General features: G+C 45.8%; 1 protein-coding gene across 1 annotated transcript in view; it reads right to left on the bottom strand.

Annotated features, from left to right (window-relative positions):
- Positions 1-18,874, bottom strand: part of hydin (HYDIN axonemal central pair apparatus protein) — a gene marked incomplete at both ends in the record, with an annotated part of 211,630 nt that overhangs the window by 5,796 nt on the left and 186,960 nt on the right. Inside the window, 7 exons of the mRNA XM_080737231.1 lie at positions 4,339-4,620; positions 7,412-7,636; positions 8,769-8,999; positions 11,816-11,966; positions 12,528-12,691; positions 14,301-14,510; positions 17,937-18,159. Coding sequence (XP_080593357.1) covers positions 4,339-4,620; positions 7,412-7,636; positions 8,769-8,999; positions 11,816-11,966; positions 12,528-12,691; positions 14,301-14,510; positions 17,937-18,159 — 1,486 coding nt within the window. The remainder of the gene's footprint in view (positions 1-4,338; positions 4,621-7,411; positions 7,637-8,768; positions 9,000-11,815; positions 11,967-12,527; positions 12,692-14,300; positions 14,511-17,936; positions 18,160-18,874) is intronic.

Genomic DNA, 18,874 nt, shown 5'->3' with positions numbered 1-18,874 from the left:
GTGCTATAGTGGAGCTGGACAGGACCCAATCCCGCATGGGATTTTGGAGCCGTTATTTCCTGGTGCCCAAAAAGGGGGGGGGGCTACGTCCCATCCTGGACCTAAAGGCACTAAACGTGTACCTGAAGAAGTACGTTTTCAGGATGCTAACAGTACCCACCATGTTACGGTCGGTCAGGCAAGGGGATTTCCACTGTTCAGTGGATCTGAAGGATGCTTATCAGCACGTCCAGATTTATCCCCCACACAGGAAATTCCTTCGGTTCGCCTTCGAGGGTCGCCTGTACGAGTATACAGTACTCCCTTTCGGTCTGTCACTGAGCCCGAGGGTTTTCGTGAAAGTGACCGAAGCAGCCATAGCCCCGCTGAGACAGCAGGGCGTCAGGTTGGCGACGTACATCGACGATTGGATGATTTCAGCGAGCTCCGCCCACGAAGTGGCGCGTCACACACAAGTGGTTTTTGGCTCACCTGAAGGCCTTAGGTTTCATAGTCAACCACGGCAAGAGCATGCTGACTCCAGCAAGTCGTCTTACATTCATTGGGGTCCTTCTGGACTCATCCGACATGTCGGCCCGTCTCTCAGAGGAGAGGGTGGACAGGTTTCGGGAATGTCTCGACTCCTTTCAAGTGGGCCAGGAGGTCACTTACAGGAGTTGCATGGTACTGACGGGAATGATGGCTTCCGCAGTACATCTGTTGCGTTTGGGCAGGTTTCATATGAGACCTTTTCAAAGATGGATGTTATCCCTCGGGATCCCGCCCTCCTTGAAGTACAAGAAGGTTACGGTTTCCCCTTCCTGCGCGATCGCCCTGTCTCCGTGGCTGGTGGAGGGGTTCCTCACCAGCGGAGTCTCGATTGGCGAGGTGGTTTCCCGCAAGTCGATCACGACAGACGCCAGTCTCAGTGGATGGGGAGCCACTTTCGAGGGGCGCACAGCGCAGGGGCTTTGGCCTCTGGAGATGAGGGGTCGTCACATCAACTATTTGGAGTTGATGGCTATACTCCTGGCGCTCAAGCATTTCGAGCCTTGGATTTTGCATTGTCACGTCCTGGTCAGGACAGACAATACGACGGCCATGTTTTATGTCAACAAACAGGGGGGCCTGTCGTCGTTGCCACTGGACCGTCTGGCTCGAGAATTGACGGTTTGGTGCTTGTCGCGCCTCAAGTCGATCAGGGCCTTACACGTCCCAGGTCTCCTCAACAGCGGAGCAGATCTCCTGTCCAGGGGAGGTCCTCGCTACGAGGATTGGTCTCTCCACCCCAGGGTGGTGAGCCAGATTTTTCGCAAGTTTGGTCAGCCAGTGGCGGACCTGTTTGCGTCAGCGGAGAATACGAAGTGTCCGTTGTTCTTCGCGGTGAAGGGCAGTCCTCCCTTGGGGTTGGACGCCTTAGCGCACACGTGGCCGAGAGGTCTACTGTACGCGTTTCCCCCCTTCGACTTAATCCGACCCACTCTGGAGAGAGTCAGGAGGTTCGGTCTGGAGATGCTCCTGGTGGCTCCCTACAAGGGCACGTGGAGATCGGCGATTGCCCCTCTCCTTTGCGAACCGGGTTGGCAGCTGCCTCAGTGCAGGGACCTGTTGAGTCAGGCCAGGGGGGAGATCTTCCACCAAGACCTGCAGGTCCTAGACCTGTGGGTTTGGCACGTGAAAGGTTAAACCTGCTGGCAGCCGGTTTTTCTTCTGAAGTGGTTGATACCATTCAGAGTGCTAAGGCGCCCTCTACGAGGGCGTCTTATGATGGAAGGTGGAATGCCTTTGAGGACTGGTGTGAGTCGCGTGTTCCACCTGTGGTGGCTCATGTGGCGTCAGCCCAGGAAATTCTGGAATTTATGCAGAACCGCTTGAGAAGTGGTCTAGCATTTTCTACCCTTAGGGGGTATTTGGCGGCTATTAATGCCTGTCACCTGGGGGTGGCGGGCAAGGCACCTTCTAAAGTCCCGGAGGTCATCAAGTTCATGCAAGGAGTTGAACGTTTGAGGCCGGTGACTAGGTCTTTGTTCCCAGTTTGGGATCTGCAGGTGGTTCTAGGGGGCCTATGTCGGGCTCCCTTTGAGCCGCTTGTAGGGATGCCTTTGAAACTTTTGAGTTTCAAGACGGCTCTTTTGCTGGCTTTGGCCACGGCTAAAAGAGTTGGTGACCTGCAAGCTCTCTCGGTGTCTGCGGAGTGCATGCAGTTTATGAACAATGATCTCAAGGTGTTGCTCAAGCCTCGTCTTAAGTTTGTTCCTAAGAACATGGTGGTTCCTAAGGAGCCTGTTGTTCTTCTGGCTTTTCATCCTCCTCCGTTTGTCTCGGTGGAGGATGAACGGCTGAATTGCCTTTGTCCTGTCAGGGCATTGAAGGCCTACTGTGACAGGACTGCTGGTTCTAGAGCTTCTTCTCAGCTCTTTGTAGAAATGGGCAATGTTCTTGTCAGAAAGCCGGTGTCTAGACCCACTCTTTCGAGGTGGATTGTGGATGCTATTAGGCTGGCTTACTCTAGTGCGGGTGTGGAAGTGCCGGCGGCACTTAAAGCCCATAGCACTAGAGGTGTGGCTACTTCGTGGGCACTGGCAAAGGGAGTCTCCGTTCAGGAGATTTGTGTTTCGGCGAATTGGTCTTCGCCTTCTACCTTTGCAGCCTACTATCACCTGGATATCGAATCCTCTTCGCTAGCGCATTCGGTTCTGGGTGCAGTTGCCTCCTCTACGTCATAGAGGAGTCGGATCTTCCCCTCCCACAGGTGGGCATGTAGCCACCTGGGGTACTTTGGGGGGACCCTGTGTTTTCCTTATATAGTGTGTCTTACTTATAAGGCGGACTTGTCCTTTTCATTTAGTTGAATGAGGCGGACTTCGGTCTGTCAGGGTCTCTCTTTATTTTCTCATGCCTTCACACCCAGGTCCGGTGGGCCTGGGACCTTCTGGGTGATGGGTCACGCCCGTTTGGGCTGTGCTCACCCGTATGAGGGGTGTGTGGGGGTATGAGAGTAGGTTGTGGCTTAGAGGGGAGTTTAAGAATCCCAAGTGGGAGGTCATCCTGGAATATTGACAGTAAACGGTAGGTTCCGTACGGAACCATTGTTTACTTAGATATGGAAGGATGACCTCCCACGTAATGCCCCTCTGTTTCACTGAATGTGGCAGAGAGTGGTATTAAGAGGATGTTACTTCCGCCTCCGGGGGTTTATATAGCCTGGAGGCGGGTCACTCCGGTTTGAGTGACAGGCCCTTCCTACCTACGTTAGTACGGGAGCTGAAGTAGTTTCTCTGAATGATCGCCAGGGGGCGTCATTACCCAAGTGGGAGGTCATCCTTCCATATCTAAGTAAACAATGGTTCCGTACGGAACCTACCGTTTTCCGGTGTTATTCGTAGTGTTTGTTTCTTTGGTCTCGTTTTATTTTCCCTGGTTATTGGATTTTGTTTTCTCCCTGCCTGGAGATGTTTGCTTTGATTTCGGAATGATTTCCCATGCTTTTTGACCTCACTTTGTTCTCTCCGGGATTTTGGATTGTTGCCTATTCCTTATTTGGATCTATTTGCCTTTTTTTAATGGACTGCCAACCTGAAGTTCCTAGTATATTTTTCCTGCCTTCAACTCTTTTGTTTATCTTTATTGTATACATTTGGGTCCTTCTAACAGGTACTGCCCTCCATTCACCGGGTGTGACACCTAGTATTATGAATGCTGAGGAAGCAACAGGCTCGGGAAGGAACCCAATACATGTTGTAATTTGCTAAATCTTTAAATTATGCTCGATAGAACCAGCAGTGGAAGGCGTTGGTCTTGTGTGAGTGGGGTGGGAAGCGTCTAGAACTATTTAATACTTTAACTATTGAAAAATAGCAGACATACAAGCTCACAGCGCACGCTGCAAGCTTGTAGATCAGCTATTTTTGAAAAATCGTGAAAATCTGTGCACCAATTTTTCAATATATATTTTTCAAAGCAAACTTTTGTAACTCAAATCTCTGTTTCTGGGGGGTTCCTGGAACAACATATTTTGAGATGGGGGGTCCGCGGCCAAAAAATAATAATTTTGGGGGTCCTTGACATGAAAAAGTTTGAGAACCACTGATCTAGAGGAAGGATTTAGAAGTCGGGTCAAAGATCGCGTCAAAGATATTCAAAGACTTGCAAGCATTTTCACGATTCTTTCAAAAATAGCAGATCTACAAGCTCACAGCGCGGCACTCGGTGCCGCGCTGTGAGCTTGTATATCTGCTATTTTTCAATAGTAAATTATGGTTAAATCTAACGCGGCTCGGGCGCGTTCCAGGTATTTGAGGGTTTTAAATCAAAAAAGTGTGAGTTTGAAGTGAAACGTAGTCCCACCAGCGCCCTTACCAGGAAGGAGAAGACCGTGGTCTGCAGGAAGACATTCTTGAAGGGGACGGAGACATTGGAGCCTGCCCTGACGCTGAAGGGGCCCTGGGCTTTGGGTGGGACGCAGGTCCCGTGCAGGGGGAAGACGTACTCCCCGCCGGCACCCGAGGACAGGGTGAGCTGGCCCCTCACCTCACCCAGCTGGTGGGGCTCAAAGCAGACCTCCACACTGACCTCTGTCCCCACCTGGAACCCTGATGAAGCACTGGTGTTCTTGTCCACGATGAAGTTAGAGCAGTCCGTCTTTGACAGGGAGAGAGAGAGAGAGAGAGAGAGAGAGGTATCAGTTAAAATTATTGGATGCTTTAACTATAAAAGAAATAGCAGATATACAAGCTCACAGCGCGGCACCGTGTGCCGCGCTGCGAGCTTGTAGATCTGCTATTTTTGAAAAAGTTGTGAAAATGTGTGCAAATCTTTGAACATAATGTATTTTCAAAGCGAACGTTTGTAACTCAAATTTTGCTTCTGGGTGATCCCTGGAACTAAATATTTTGAGATGGGGGTCCGTGGCCAAATACATATGATTTTGGGGATGAAAAAGTTTGAGAACCACTGACATAGTAGTCTCTCGAGAACAGACTAACTGAGCTCCAGTTAAGTGAAAAGGACCTTTTCTTTGACGATGGTGAGCGAGATTGCTGACATAGAAACATAGGGTTTTTCCAAAAATCTTAGAAGGATTCAAAAGACAAAATTCAAATTTTCATGATTTTTCAAAAATAGCAGATCTACAAGCTCGCAGTGCGGCACTCGGTGCCGCGCAGTGAGCTTGTATATCTGCTATTTTTCAATAGTTAAAGCATACAATAACTAGAAGCAGTGCTCTTCCGAGCACAGGTCTCCACCAGGCCACACAAATCGGCCTGTTATAGCGCCACCATGAGGCTGATTTAAAAAATGTGGGGCAGAGGTTCTGAATTAGCATCCAGGGAGTGTGTGTGCTCAGTTTGGCAGCGATCGGGCCAACGGCGCCGGAGATTAGCTGGTAACAACCAGGCCACACAAATCGGCCTGTTATAGCGCCACCATGAGGCTGATTTGAAAAATGTGGGGCAGAGGTTCTAGATTGGCATCCAGGGAGTGTGTGTGCTCAGTTTGGCAGCGATCGGGCCAACGGTGACTGAGATTAGCTGTTCACAAACTGCGAGGACGCACGGACGGACGCACGGACGGACGCACGGACGCACGGACGGACGGAGGGGAAAACATACTCTCCCTCAGCCTTCGGCTGGTGGAGACAATAATACAATATAATGTGTACCCGTTCTAAACATCATGGCTTAATTTTAAACAAAAGAAGGTGAATGCTCCCAGTACCATAAAGCTGTCAAACAACACAACGTTCTGGCCTATGTGGCCTGCGTCAGGTATACTGATTGAATTGTTATTTTAAAACTGGGTATTCAAGTCTAATTGCACATTTGTACTTGTTATGTGGTCATTCTTATGCCCAAATATCAGAATGGGTGACTTAGCCCTTGAACTCCAAAAAGTTTTTACTGCACTCTTTTGCATTGTGTTAAATAGCCCCAGTACAGATGCAAAAGCAAAGTGCAGTGACTACAATGTTATTGTTGTTGGTTTTTGTTATAATGATAGTATTTATCAACTCTGCTTAATGATTTGTGCATGTTTAATGAAGTCTGGTCAAATTGAAAAATAGATGTGACAATTTAAAATGATGTCATATCTTAGTCAAAACATAATTTCATTATTCTCTCTCTTTACTTACTGACTTATCTAGATCATTTTCCTATCAATTAAACTTTGCATCATCAACATTATTAACTTCTATCCTTTTCTCATTTAAAAGTCTTCTCTGAATCACAGTAAAATGTTTCAACTTATTGCAAAATCCACTTCCTTTAACTTATATATTAGATTTGAATTAAAAACTTTACGTGAACAATAGAGTCCTGGGTAACCTGGCCTGGCGGGGTTCTTTTTTTAAATAGTTTATCGTGCAATGCACCTTTCAAAAGTTACAAAGTGCTTCACAGCTGCCAGAAGGCAACAGCCAGGACATCAAACAGTTGATTTATCAAACAGCAAAGATGAAAGCAAAAGGAGAAGAAAAGCGCAGATATAAGTAAGTCTGCCAAAGTGTGTTTGAAGAAAAGATTAAAAAAAAAGATCTGGCTTTCCTAGTCCTCGCCTGCTGAGACGTAATTTGTATTGTATAATATTTCATAACGTCATTGTTATTGACATCAGGGGTGTCGCACAGAATTCTGGGGCCTGGGTACAAGGATTCACTGCGGGACCCCCATGAATGTTCTTCATAGGGGGCATTTTTGTGCTTAACGGGTACACATTATTTTGTATCATTATTTTGTGCTTTAACTATTGAAAATAGCAGATATACAAGCACACAGCGCGGCACCGAGTGCCGCGCTGCGAGCTTGTAGATCTGCTATTTTTGAAAAATCGTGAAAATTAGAATTTTGACCCGATTCTATAAGTGTCTTTTGAATCCTTCTAAGATTTTTTGAAAAACCCTATGTTTCTATGTCAGCAATGTGGCCAGCCATCGTCAAAGAAAAGGTCCTTTTCACTTAACTGGAGCTCAGTTAGTCTGTTCTTGAGAGACTACTATGTCAGTGGTTCTCAAACCTTTTCATGTGAAGGACCCCCAAAATTATATTTATTTGGCCACGGACCCCCATCTCAAAATATTTAGTTCCAGGGACCACCCAGAAGCAACATTTTAGTTACAAACGTTCGCTTTGAAAATACATATATTCAAAGATTTGCACACATTTTTACGACTTTTTCAAAAATAGCAGATCTACAAGCTCGCTGTGAGCTTTTATATCTACTATTTTTCACTGGTTAAAGCATTCAATAATTCTAGGCCTAAATGGGTTAACTATTGAAAAATAGCAGATATACAAGCTCACTGTGAGCTTGTCTATCTGCTATTTTTCAATAGCTAAAGTATAAAATAATTAAGGCCCCTCCACCTTGGGCCATAGTAACTCAGTCCCACTTTTCCCCCCCTTGTGACGCCTCTGAGTGACATTGTCCTTACCTTGCAGAAGTACTCGGCCCTGGCGCGGGAATAGTTGATGAACTTGATGGGGGCGGAGTGGCTGCTGCCCAGAGGACAGCAGAAGTACGTGTCCTTCTCTGGAGGTGGGGGCAGGGCTTTGAGCAGCAGCTCATAGTGAAAGTAACCTAACTCACTGCTGTGGAGGCTAAGCCGTGTCGTGGACTCGCCTGCCCGCAGCGGCTGGTACTCAAAACTCAAGGTTCCCTGCGGATTGGAGAGGAATACATGTAAACAGGGGTGTCAGTCACACCAAATGCTGGGCCCTGGTTACAAGGATTCACTGCGGGCCCCCCATGAATGTTCTTCATAGAGGGAGGGGGTTTAACCCATTTAGACTGGGAAAGCATTATTACACGTTATTTTGTGCTTTAACTATTGAAAAATAGCAGATATACAAGCTCACAGCTGCCATGTGGAAACATTGTATGTCCATTGTGCAAAATGAGAAATTAGTCACAAGCACTAATACTTTTCATTAACAACTTTGTTAACCCCCTTAATCCCTATATTTTGGGCATGTCATTGGCAAAATAATCTACAAACTGCGACTAAATTGTGAGATTGAAGATTGTGACCAATATATCATTGATCTATTCAAATCAACAGTACTATTTGTGCATGTGCACGTGTGTTTGCGTGAGCAGTTGCGCATGTATACTTTAGGTTTGAAAGAATCAATAAACCACAAATATACAGTACACACTAGGGCATTCACCAAATATTCGAATATTCGAATATCAATGTCACTATTCGATGTTGTTCACCGTAGTCGAATATTCGCTTATTTAGCGAATATTCGTTTTATTTTTATTTTTATTGTTTTCTCTTTAAAAAATATATAGTTTATAAAGCTTGGCTAGATAGGAAGTCATAAGAATAAGTTGTCAATGCCCTTGGTGGATGAATTTGTTAATGCTCTATATACCAGGGGTTCTCAAACCTTTTTAGGCCGTGACCCCCAAAATAAACATATTTGAACTGGGGACCCCCACCCTGACAAGCACTTGGAATTGTAGGTATTACATGTAATGTGACTCGGTTCCGCAGATAAATATTGTGAAAATAGCTGATCTAATAGCAGAAAATAGCAGATCTACATGCTCACAACGCCTCGCGTTGCGAGGCGTTGTGAGCATGTAGATCTGCTATTTTCACAATGTTCGCCTCTTGCTTACTTCATATTTGACAGTTTGGCCAGTCCTGTCGAATATTCGACCATTCGAATACTTTGAGGTCGAATAATTCGAATACTAAAAATCACTATTGGTGAATGCCCTGGTACACACAGCCCTTTCCAGGCTGAAAAAAATGAAGATATATTAAGTATTCCTCCCACCTTAGACTGTCCTGGCAGGGTGCGTTGAGGCGGGACACTGATGTCCAGGCATTTGCACTCTGCAGAGAGGCAGATGGCCGTGGCCAGGGGGTTCTCCACCTCCACGCTGGCTGAGACCGTCTGACGGACGGGAGTCACCAGCTCCACGGTGGACAGGACCCCCGGAGACGTGGCCTTGAAGCCCACGCTGTAGAACAGGAACTCAGCGGACGCCTCGTTGCGGAAGGTCACCTGGAGAACGCATGATCCACCCATTCAGAACGGGTACACATTATGGTGTGTTATTATTTTATGCTTTAACTATTGAAAAATAGCAGATATACAAGCTGTGCCGCGCGAGAGAGGGCGAGATCATTTAGCGACCTACAACCGGGTTGCAACGTGGTCGGTAGTTTTCTGCGACCGGGTCGCTAAAGCGTCCGACCGGGTCGCTAAATCACCGACCGTGCCGCTAAAGCGAGCGTCCGGGTCGCTAAATCGAACGACCGGGATGCTAAATCCACGGACCGGGTCGCTAAATGCACCAACCGGGACGCTAAATCCACGGACCGGGTCGCTAAATCCACCAAACGGGACGCTAAATCCACGACTGGGTAGGTAAATCCACCGACCGGTGGTCGCTTATCCACCGACCACCGGGCTACTAACCCTAACCCTAACCCTAACCCTAAACCTAACCTCAGTAACCTTACCTCAGTAAGGCTAACCTGCCGACGCAACCTCCCGACCGGGTCACTAAATCACCGACCAGGGCGCAAAATCTTCCGACCGGGTCGCTAGATGTACCAACCGGGTCGCTAAATCTACCGACCTAAAACTGCAGGCAGGTCGGTAGATTTAGCGACCGGGTCGGTCGATTTAGCGGCGCGGTCGGTGATTTACCGGGCCGGTCGGTTGATTTAGCGACCCGGTCGCTCGATTTAGCGACCCGGTCGCTGAAAACTACCGACCACGTTGCGACCCGGTTGTAGGTCGCTAAATGATCTCGCTCTTACTGTGCCGCGCTGCGAGCTTGTAGATCTGCTATTTTTGAAAAATCGTGAACATTAGAATTTTGAACCAATTCTATAAGTGTCTTTTGAATCCTTCTAAGGTTTTTTGAAAACCCTACGTTTCTATGTCAGCAATCTGGCTTGCCATCGTCAAAGAAAAGGTCCTTTTCACTTAACTGGAGCTCAGTTAGTCTGTTCTTGAGAGACTACTATGTCAGTGGTTCTCAAACCTTTTCATGTGAAGGACCCCCAAAATGATATGTATTTGGCCACGGACCCCCATCTCAAAATATTTAGTTCCAGGGACCCCCCAGAAGCAAAATTTGAGTTACAAACGTTCGCTTTGGAAAATACATTATATTCAAAGATTTGCACACATTTTCACGACTTTTTCAAAAATAGCAGATCTACAAGCTCGCAGCGCGGCACTCGGTGCCGCGCTGTGAGCTTGTATATCTGCTATTTTTTAATAGTTAAAGCATCCAATAAGTTCAGGCCTAAATGGGTTAAACTTAAGGCCTGGATGAGGAGAAGCTCTGCATAATGACTACATGATGACCATGCAGCTGCTGGTGCTGTCAAGTAGTACAGAGATGCAGTGGTGGGAAAAGTACACACATTTTTTACTTGAGCAAAAGTATCAATAGAGGGTATGCACGAGACATCACTGTTGCTGGGAGTTATGTGGGAACGCCTCGAGTGGCACAAAACTAATTTCTGCCATTGACAGTCCATACATCCAAACAGAAAAGTCCTATCTGATTGTATTAAACAAAGTAAAACAGACCAATAATTGTGGCTGTACTGAAAGCTTGAATTATCGTCTTTCTATCTGCAAGTTTTTGTTTCATAAAAATCCACCATAGGCATGTTATGAGCTACTTTCTGTCAAGTCATTCTGTGCAGGTTTTTTTTTTTTTTTTAGTGTCAGAGTTTGGAAGCACTCGTTTTCAACAACACAACATCCTGCTGCCTCCTGCATTATGTGCAAATTAGAAACAGGTGGTATGCAGGGCCGTTGAGTGATTTGCAACTAGCACTTCCAAACTCCAATGCTCCATGCTGCTCAATGTTTTGCCACTCAGTCTAGATTAGGGGGGCGGGTCCCAGTGGACGTGCATACCCTCTATCCACAATTTTCCCCGGGGGTTTACTGGAGACTATCAGGACCAAACTTCCGGGTTTAACAGCAGACATACAAGCTCACGTCGCGTCGCAGATGCAACCCGTTGTGAGCTTGTAAATCGGCGGCGGAAGATCGGTGCAAACGTCTGCGCAATGCACTATGGGGCGTAGGAAAATCGTGGATACTGCAATGTAGAAATACTCTGTTACAAGTAAAAGTCCGGGATTCATAGTGTACTTGAGTAAAAGTATGAAAGTGTTCGGCATCAACAATACAATAGTCACGGTATAAAATAAGGCTGTGAAGTGGATTAATGTATGTTTTATAATATAATCATTTATACCTGCAAATTAACTAGTAACTTAAGTTTTCAAATAATTGTAGTGGAGTAAAGGTACAATATTTGCCTCTGAGATGTAGTGGAGTAAAAGTACAAGTACTGAAAACTGGAAACACTCAAGTAAAGTACAAATACCTCAGAATTGTACTTAAGTACAGTACTTGTAAATGTACTTAGTTACTTTACACCACTGCAGAGACGGTACTGTACTGTACTGTACTGTACTGTACTGTACTGTACTGTACTGAAAGGCGTCTTTCAGATGGACGGTGGTTGACGCGGGTGTTCTCGCTTGGATAAGCAGGGATCGCGCCGCGGTGGAGTCTCGTGGAGACACAATCGCTCCGAGAGTAAACGCCTGGCGATATCTACAAAGACGACCACAATCCAGCTCTTGCTGCCGGCGGGCCGCGCGCACAAACAAGCACGCGTGCCAGAATTTCACGGGACCGCGCCCGCTCGCCTCTCCGCCCCTGGACTTCTCCACGCGTCCCATATAATCGTCCGCCTCTCGTTGAAAATGAATTACTAGGACACGTCAACCATGCCCCGTCTGAAAAGCGCCAAAGTGTGTCCAGAGCTGCAGAACCTTAGCGTTGAACATCCCCTCCTTGTATGTGAAGAAGGACAAGCTGTAGTCCCTCTTGGACAGAGGAGGAACATCAATGTAATCTTGTCCCTTCAGGGCCACCGTGGCATCAGGCCTCTCAGGCTTCAGAACCTCTATCAGCACACGGAACCTGGGGATTGAATGACAGGTTTGTGAATGTACAGAGCAGTGCGCTCCCCGGAGGTGCGTCTTATATAGTCCCGCATTCCTTTTCTCACTTTTACCGGGAACGTGACATGTTGGACTTTAAAAATGCATTACGCTACACTTATGCTAGCATATCGTTACGGTCGGGAAGAAACCTTGTATCTCCAAGTTTCAAATTTGTAAATTCTTTCGTAAAGTAAAGCCTTGCTTCATCACACAAGGCCGTCGCACAAAACTAGTGAAAACAGCTGATCTACAAGCACACAGCGCCTCGTGGTGGGAGGCGTTGTGTGCTTGTAGATCTGCTGTTTTCACTGGTTAAGTTTAAATCATTTTAAAAATGATAAATACAAAACAAACGGTTTTGGACATACAAGGTTTCCACTCGACAACGACGATATTCTGTGGTTACTGTAAATAGCAAAAAAGGTAGGACCTTCCCACTCGGTTCCCTGGCAGTGCACACGCACGAGAATGTGCTGTAGGCTTCTTTGCGTGTGCATGTCTGAGTGCTTGTTTGTACAGTATATATGAGTGTTGGTACCTCTGTGGCTTGGTGAGCCAGTTATGTACTGCAAGCAGCTCAGTGTGCAGTGTCTTAGCAGGCAGCTCGTGGCTGATAATGGCCTCAGGCCTCGGAGGGTCCGCAGTCCCCTGCAGGGCATACAGCACGCCTGTGCCATCAGGGAAGGAGAAGAACACTGAACCCTGAAGGGGAGAAGGAGATGTGTGGTGGTTAGTGCTTGATGTAAAGGATGGCGATAGTGACAGACAAGGAGGAGAGTGGAATGGAGGAGAGGAAAGAAGAAGGGAATCCCCTTTCGAGGAATGGTCAAGCTCCAGGGACAATAACAGACTAGTCTTTCGTTGTTCATTCAAGGTACTTCCTTAGACATGTCTTTCTCTACTTGCTTTTATGTTTTCTCTCGTCTGTACAGTGTGTTTTTTTGAGGGAAAAAACCTTCTGACACAGTGGTTTTAAAAGAAACGGTTGGGTTTTTCTTTTGTTCCAGGTTAAGGGCCGTTTATAGTTACGTATGCGTGATTTTGTGTAAGTTTTTTGGTGAGAGAGTACGTACGGTAGATCCGTCGAAATGCATAGTTCCTCTCTACGTTATTTACGTGCCGACCCGCTCTCCGCTCCAATTCTGCTCCCGTTTGGGCCGCGCGCCACATGGAGGTGTTTTTTTAGTCAAATTATGTAGAACCACAGAATTTCTTGACCCGACGACCGACGTGATGTTTGCTGTTGGCAATGTTATCGCGGTAAATGCAACTCTGCGAAGGACCGAGGTACAGATTAACCACCCGGACTGAGTAATTATAACAAAACACAGTGCACTGCACCCGTCTCGCTGTTGGAGGACAGGCAGTGTGAGTGTGTGCGCGCGCGCGTTTGTGTGTATGTTTTCTCATGCCAATAAAGCCGTTTGAGGCTGTGACTGTGAGGAGTCCAGACGTCCTCTTCAGTGATTGCAATGACGTTCCTTTTTTCCCGTTTCTTGCTAAATTATATTTCTTGTTGGGACACAGTTTCAGAACCGCTGTCATAAGTAATTATCCTCACTACTGCCACGGTTGACAAAAGTTCGCCACGGGTCGTTCAAGCGTACGTACGTCTTTATCGGTTTTAATCCGTCGGGTTGAGTGTTGTCCGTAAGGTTACGGACAGAGACGATTATGTACGGACCTACGGAGCAACCGGATTAAATCACTCTCCCCCTCCATTTCTTGTGTATTCCTGCGGTCCTTATGTACTACTATGCATGGTACTTTAATCTTTCGTTCAGGGACGTGCTGGCCATTGGGAAAAGCGGGACAACTCCAGAACAGCCGGTTCATTCCCGACCGGTCCAGGCCGGCCATTAGGAAAAAAATAAAAATAAATTGTCGGCCTTCGTTCCATTTTGGGGGCTGTGCGGCCAACAAAGTAAATCGTCACTGTCGGGCAGAATCCTTGTATCTCCAAGTTTCAAATTTATAATTTTTTTTCCCTGCTTCATCATACAAGGCTGTTGCACAAAAGGAGTGAAAACAGCAGATCTACAAGCACACAACGCCTCGCGGTGCGAGGCATTGTGTGCTTGTAGATCTGCTGTTTTCACTAGTTTAAATCATTTTTAAAATGATAAATACAAAACAAACAGTTTTGGACATATAAGGTTTCCGAAATATATATATATATATAAAAAAAAAGAATGAGGGCCTCTCCAACTCTTTTCCCCAGGCTGAATCAGGGGCCCAGCACGTCCCTGCTTTCGTTCCTTTCACTGAAAAGAAACAGGCCTTCTTTGCCGTATGCCCTAACTTCCACTACCTGGTGCTTCCTGCTTTCGGTGACCATGGTCAGGGGTCGGTAGGTGATCTCATAGGCCTTGTTCTGGTAAGGCTCCAGCACAAAGGAGGGTGCAGCGCTCCACTGCTCCCCCTCCAGCACAGGCTTGAGGCTCCAGCGTTGGCTGCTGGGGTTGGAGAGGGTCAGCGTCTGGGCGTGAGAACCCCGCACCACGCAAGTGAAGGAGACCACCTGGAGACAGACACAGGACGTTGAAATATCGTTGTATCGTTGTTGTAAGCGTTGTATCTACAAGCTGCTATTCTCACTAGTTTTGTGCGACAGAACTGGAGATATGAGGTTTTTGCCCGATAGGGGCGATATGATAAACGGATCGATATTATTGGCGCTACAGCAACGACGAGTCTGTGAAAATCCAATTTGCTGTCTGCTACCAATATTAGCCAGGGACCCACTCACCACCAGAATGTGAGATGACCTGTGATGTCTTGCCGTACTTTTATTTCAGTTTTATCTCTTAGTTTGGTCATTAAAGGTTCACAGAATGAGAGGTCTGCTCTGCCGGAAACATCGCGAAAAAATGTTATGGCCATTTGTATATTCACTGTCCCATTGACTCCACTACATAACAGAAAAATATATATAAAAAAAAGAAAAAGAATCTGCTTTAAGTAGCACGTGAGGGGTCAAACTAGGGGTTCTTCATGATTCTGAATCCATTGCAAGCATTTGTTTTGCATGGAAAACATCCCTTGAGCTACATTTCGGCCTGTGAAAACTGTGAAAAGTGTCATAGTCATCACTATTTTTCAATAGTTAAAGCACAAAATAATGCGTTCCCAGTCTAAATGGGTTTAAAACCCCTCCCCTATGAAGAACATTAATGGGGGGGCCCGTAGTGAATCCTTGTACCCAAGGCCCAGAATTTGGTGCGACACCCCTCTCCATAACCTGACTTTCGCCAGATAGTTGCAGCAGTGCGTAACGCTCTGTCTTACATCTGGGCTCTCTCGGGCAGACTCGATGTAAGGGGCGGGCCATTTTTTGAATTTCTGTAGCAGGTGATTGGATGTGGCCGTTTCTATCACAGTCTGGGAGTGCCAACTCCAACCACTCATATTGGATTCATGCATGACGTTGCACCCAGAATCCGCCTCCTGGGTTTCCACGTGGTCTGCAATCAGACTCTATTGGCTCAGAGCCGCTCAGAGCCCGCCCATAGCTGCCGCTGATTGGTCCGGCCCGGGACTTTACGAGTGTTATCAACTCTAACCCTAACCCTAACCCTATCAATCTGTCCGTCTGTGTCCCTTTATGCCCGTATATGGAGATATCTGTTTATCTGCGTCCATTTTATGCCCATATATGAGATCTCTGTCGCTTTTTGTTTGTTTCTTCTTTAAGCAGAATACACAGCCTGCTTAAATCTGCATCATTCAAGTCATCCTCCCAGTCCCACGCTTTGTCGCTTGTCTTATGTTTGTTTTTGTCTCTTTTATTTTCTTTTTTGGAGCGGACCCCATGAATGCCCCATCCTTTAATGCAAACCCCAATATACCTGTTGTCATAGGACCCGTTTTGACCATCTGTTAGCCTTTGTCCCCACCCTTTAATGCAAACCCCAATATACCTGTTGTCATAGGACCCGTTTTGACCATCTGTTTGCCTTTGTCCCCTTATGCCCATATATGGAGATCTCTGCACACACAGTACCGGTTGCGGAAAACTCTGATGTCAGACATCAGCTCCGCATTCGGGGATTCATTTTATGCCTATATCTGGAGAAAGCGTGTGCCGGTGGGAAGAACGGTTCTCAAGATTCACATACATACATACACATTCACAGAGATTTTTTGTTGACTCATGTGGCGTACGTGATGTCACAGCCTTTTCAGACATCAGCTCCGCATTCGGGGATTCATTTTATGCCTATATCTGGAGAAAGCGTGTGCCGGTGGGAAGAACGGTTCTCAAGATTCACATACATACATACACATTCACAGAGATTTTTTGTTGACTCATGTGGCGTACGTGATGTCACAGCCTTTTATGAAGTGATGTCACAATGAGTCAGCGCTTGCGCCGATTTCCTCCGGAACAGCCTGATGTCAACAATCAGCTCCGCATAAGGAGATTCCGAACGTTTTGCGCCGGTTTCGGAAAACCGCGAGTCGGGTCGGGTCGAGGCCCTGCACTGCACTCCGCGCGGCGGCGGGGAACGCGCGTGCCGAATCTGAAGCCGGTGGGATGAACGGTTCTCGAGATACGTGGATTACAAACAAACAAACAGACAGACAGACAGACAGAGATTTGTCGCATTTATAGATAGATGACCATTGTTGTGTCCTATAGCACACAACAAACTCATGAAGGGGGACACAAACTATAGCAGGAATATCCAATCTACAAGCTCACAACACAAAGTTGTGAGATTGTAGATCGTCTATTAACAAAATCACTACTCTCAAAAAAGCATTTCATTTTATCTTCAAATAATTTTAAATGCATCAACACGGTCAGGTTTTGTGCAATGCAATTTAAATGCATGAGGTAAGGCCTTTGGACTGAAGGGCACAGACCTTGCCGTTGGAATTCCCAGGCCATACATAGTGAGAAAGGATTCCACAAAGAGTTCGATTTTAAATGTTTTTCATATAATTCAAAATGGTGGGAGATCTAAAGGTCAGAGGTCAAAAGTCAAAATGGCAAAGTTGTTCGGCATGTGTGTATAAAAGTTTCATGGCTGTAGGATGAAACTACGAGTAAATATACTGACAACTTCGTCAACAAATACAAACTAGACTAAAATGTTAATAGAGAAGAGGTCTAGCAGAACTAAGACAAGTCATTTTATGCCTGGCTGCGTGTAGTGTCACACTACTCCAACCAGCAAATCTACAATCTCACAACGCGTCTAGCTTACAGAACGACTATTTCACAACACGTCTAGCTTACAGAACGACTATTTTCAGCACACAGCCAAGTATAAATCAGGCATTACAATGCCATCAAGGACTGCCAAAATAACATTTTGTCGACTAAATCAACTGTAGATTTAGTCAACTAAAACTAGACTGAAAGTTAAACATTTAAAATTTAAAAAATATTACTAAAACTAAATGGAATTTTATTGAAAAGCTGTCAAAATTGACATGAGTCATATCTCAGGCAAACTGAAATGCACTGTCGCAGATATAATTGGTATGGTAATGAATCTAAATAAACAGCAACCGAATGCACAATAATCTGTAATGGAACTATTCAACTGAATAGGGTGGTGGTTTAACACAGTGGTTCTCAACCTGTGGGCCGGGACCCCTAGGGGGGTCCCCAAATTATTTGGGGGGTCCCCCAGATGATTAACTTGTTGTGCAACATTGTCTTCTCACTCAACTGTAAACAAACCAACATACAGTTGAAGTGTATAGTGGGTATATGCACATTTTAAAGTGACAATTTAAGGACTTTTTAATACCTCTAAAATTATAAATGAAACATTGGTCAAATTGTCAAATATTAGAGGCAGAAATTGTGAAAATAGCCGATCAACAATAGAACCTTGTTATACAAAATGTAATGCCTCAACTCTTAATGCTCGTCAGGGTGGGGATCGTGGCCTGAAAAGGTTGACAATCACTGGTTTAACACAAGACAAACCTCTTTAGTAACAGGGGCTGTGATGCAGGAGCCAGTCAGGGTGAGCGTGACGGGTGCTGGGGAACCCTCCACAAAGCAAGGCAAGTTCTCGTATCTCGTGTCATTGCTCAGCTCCACAGGTGCAAAGGTCACGTCAAAGGGGACGTCCATGCCGGGGCAGATGTAGCCCTTGCTTGGCACGATGGAAAACTCAGAAGGGAAACTCTCTACATCCCAACGGAAGCTGATATACACACCACAGACAGGTAACAAGACAAGTATTTTAATAGTAGTAACCTACAGTGTATTACACAATTCTAAAGTTATCTGAAATAACAAACATAATTTCCCTTGCAATAAAGTGTCTATACTGTATGTGTTAAGTCTGCAGTAGCCTATATTCCAACCAAACAAGACACCCTTGTGTGACTGGATGGAATATTAGTCTGCACTCCCAACAAACATACTGTACATCAGGGGTGCCCAAAAGGTAGATTGTGATCTACTAGTAGATCATAAAGGCACATAAAGAATATGTCACTTGAAATAAGGATTGACATCAAGAAGGGTCTGTCAGCTCCCTTCATGGCTTATAGGCAAGCCCCCGATGCAATGTTTTGTTCTAGAGTCAGTAGCATTACAAAGAACGAAAACCTACCACTTCCATACAGAATGGGATGAAGACTTTTTTCCCCAGTATTTCCCAATTTATATAATTTATAATGATATGTAACGCCAATGCTGCTATTCCAAAGCCAACTCATGCCCTCAGGTAAAACATTTTGGTTGGGTAGATCATGTTGAGCTGGTCATTTTAAAAGTAGCTCTCAAGTCAAAAAAGTGTGGGCACCCCTGCTGTACATACTTTACCGTACGTGCAAAAATAAAAAGATACATAGATACATGAGTAGATAAATATGGATAAATTCAGAGAGAGGAAGAGAGAAAGTGATTCTCCT

The sequence above is a fragment of the Nannobrachium achirus genome (assembly GCF_963921795.1).
Source record: "Nannobrachium achirus genome assembly, chromosome: 11".
NCBI lineage: Eukaryota > Metazoa > Chordata > Actinopteri > Myctophiformes > Myctophidae > Nannobrachium > Nannobrachium achirus.
Note: the sequence above shows the minus strand (reverse complement) of the source record. Positions and strands in the feature narration are given on the sequence as shown.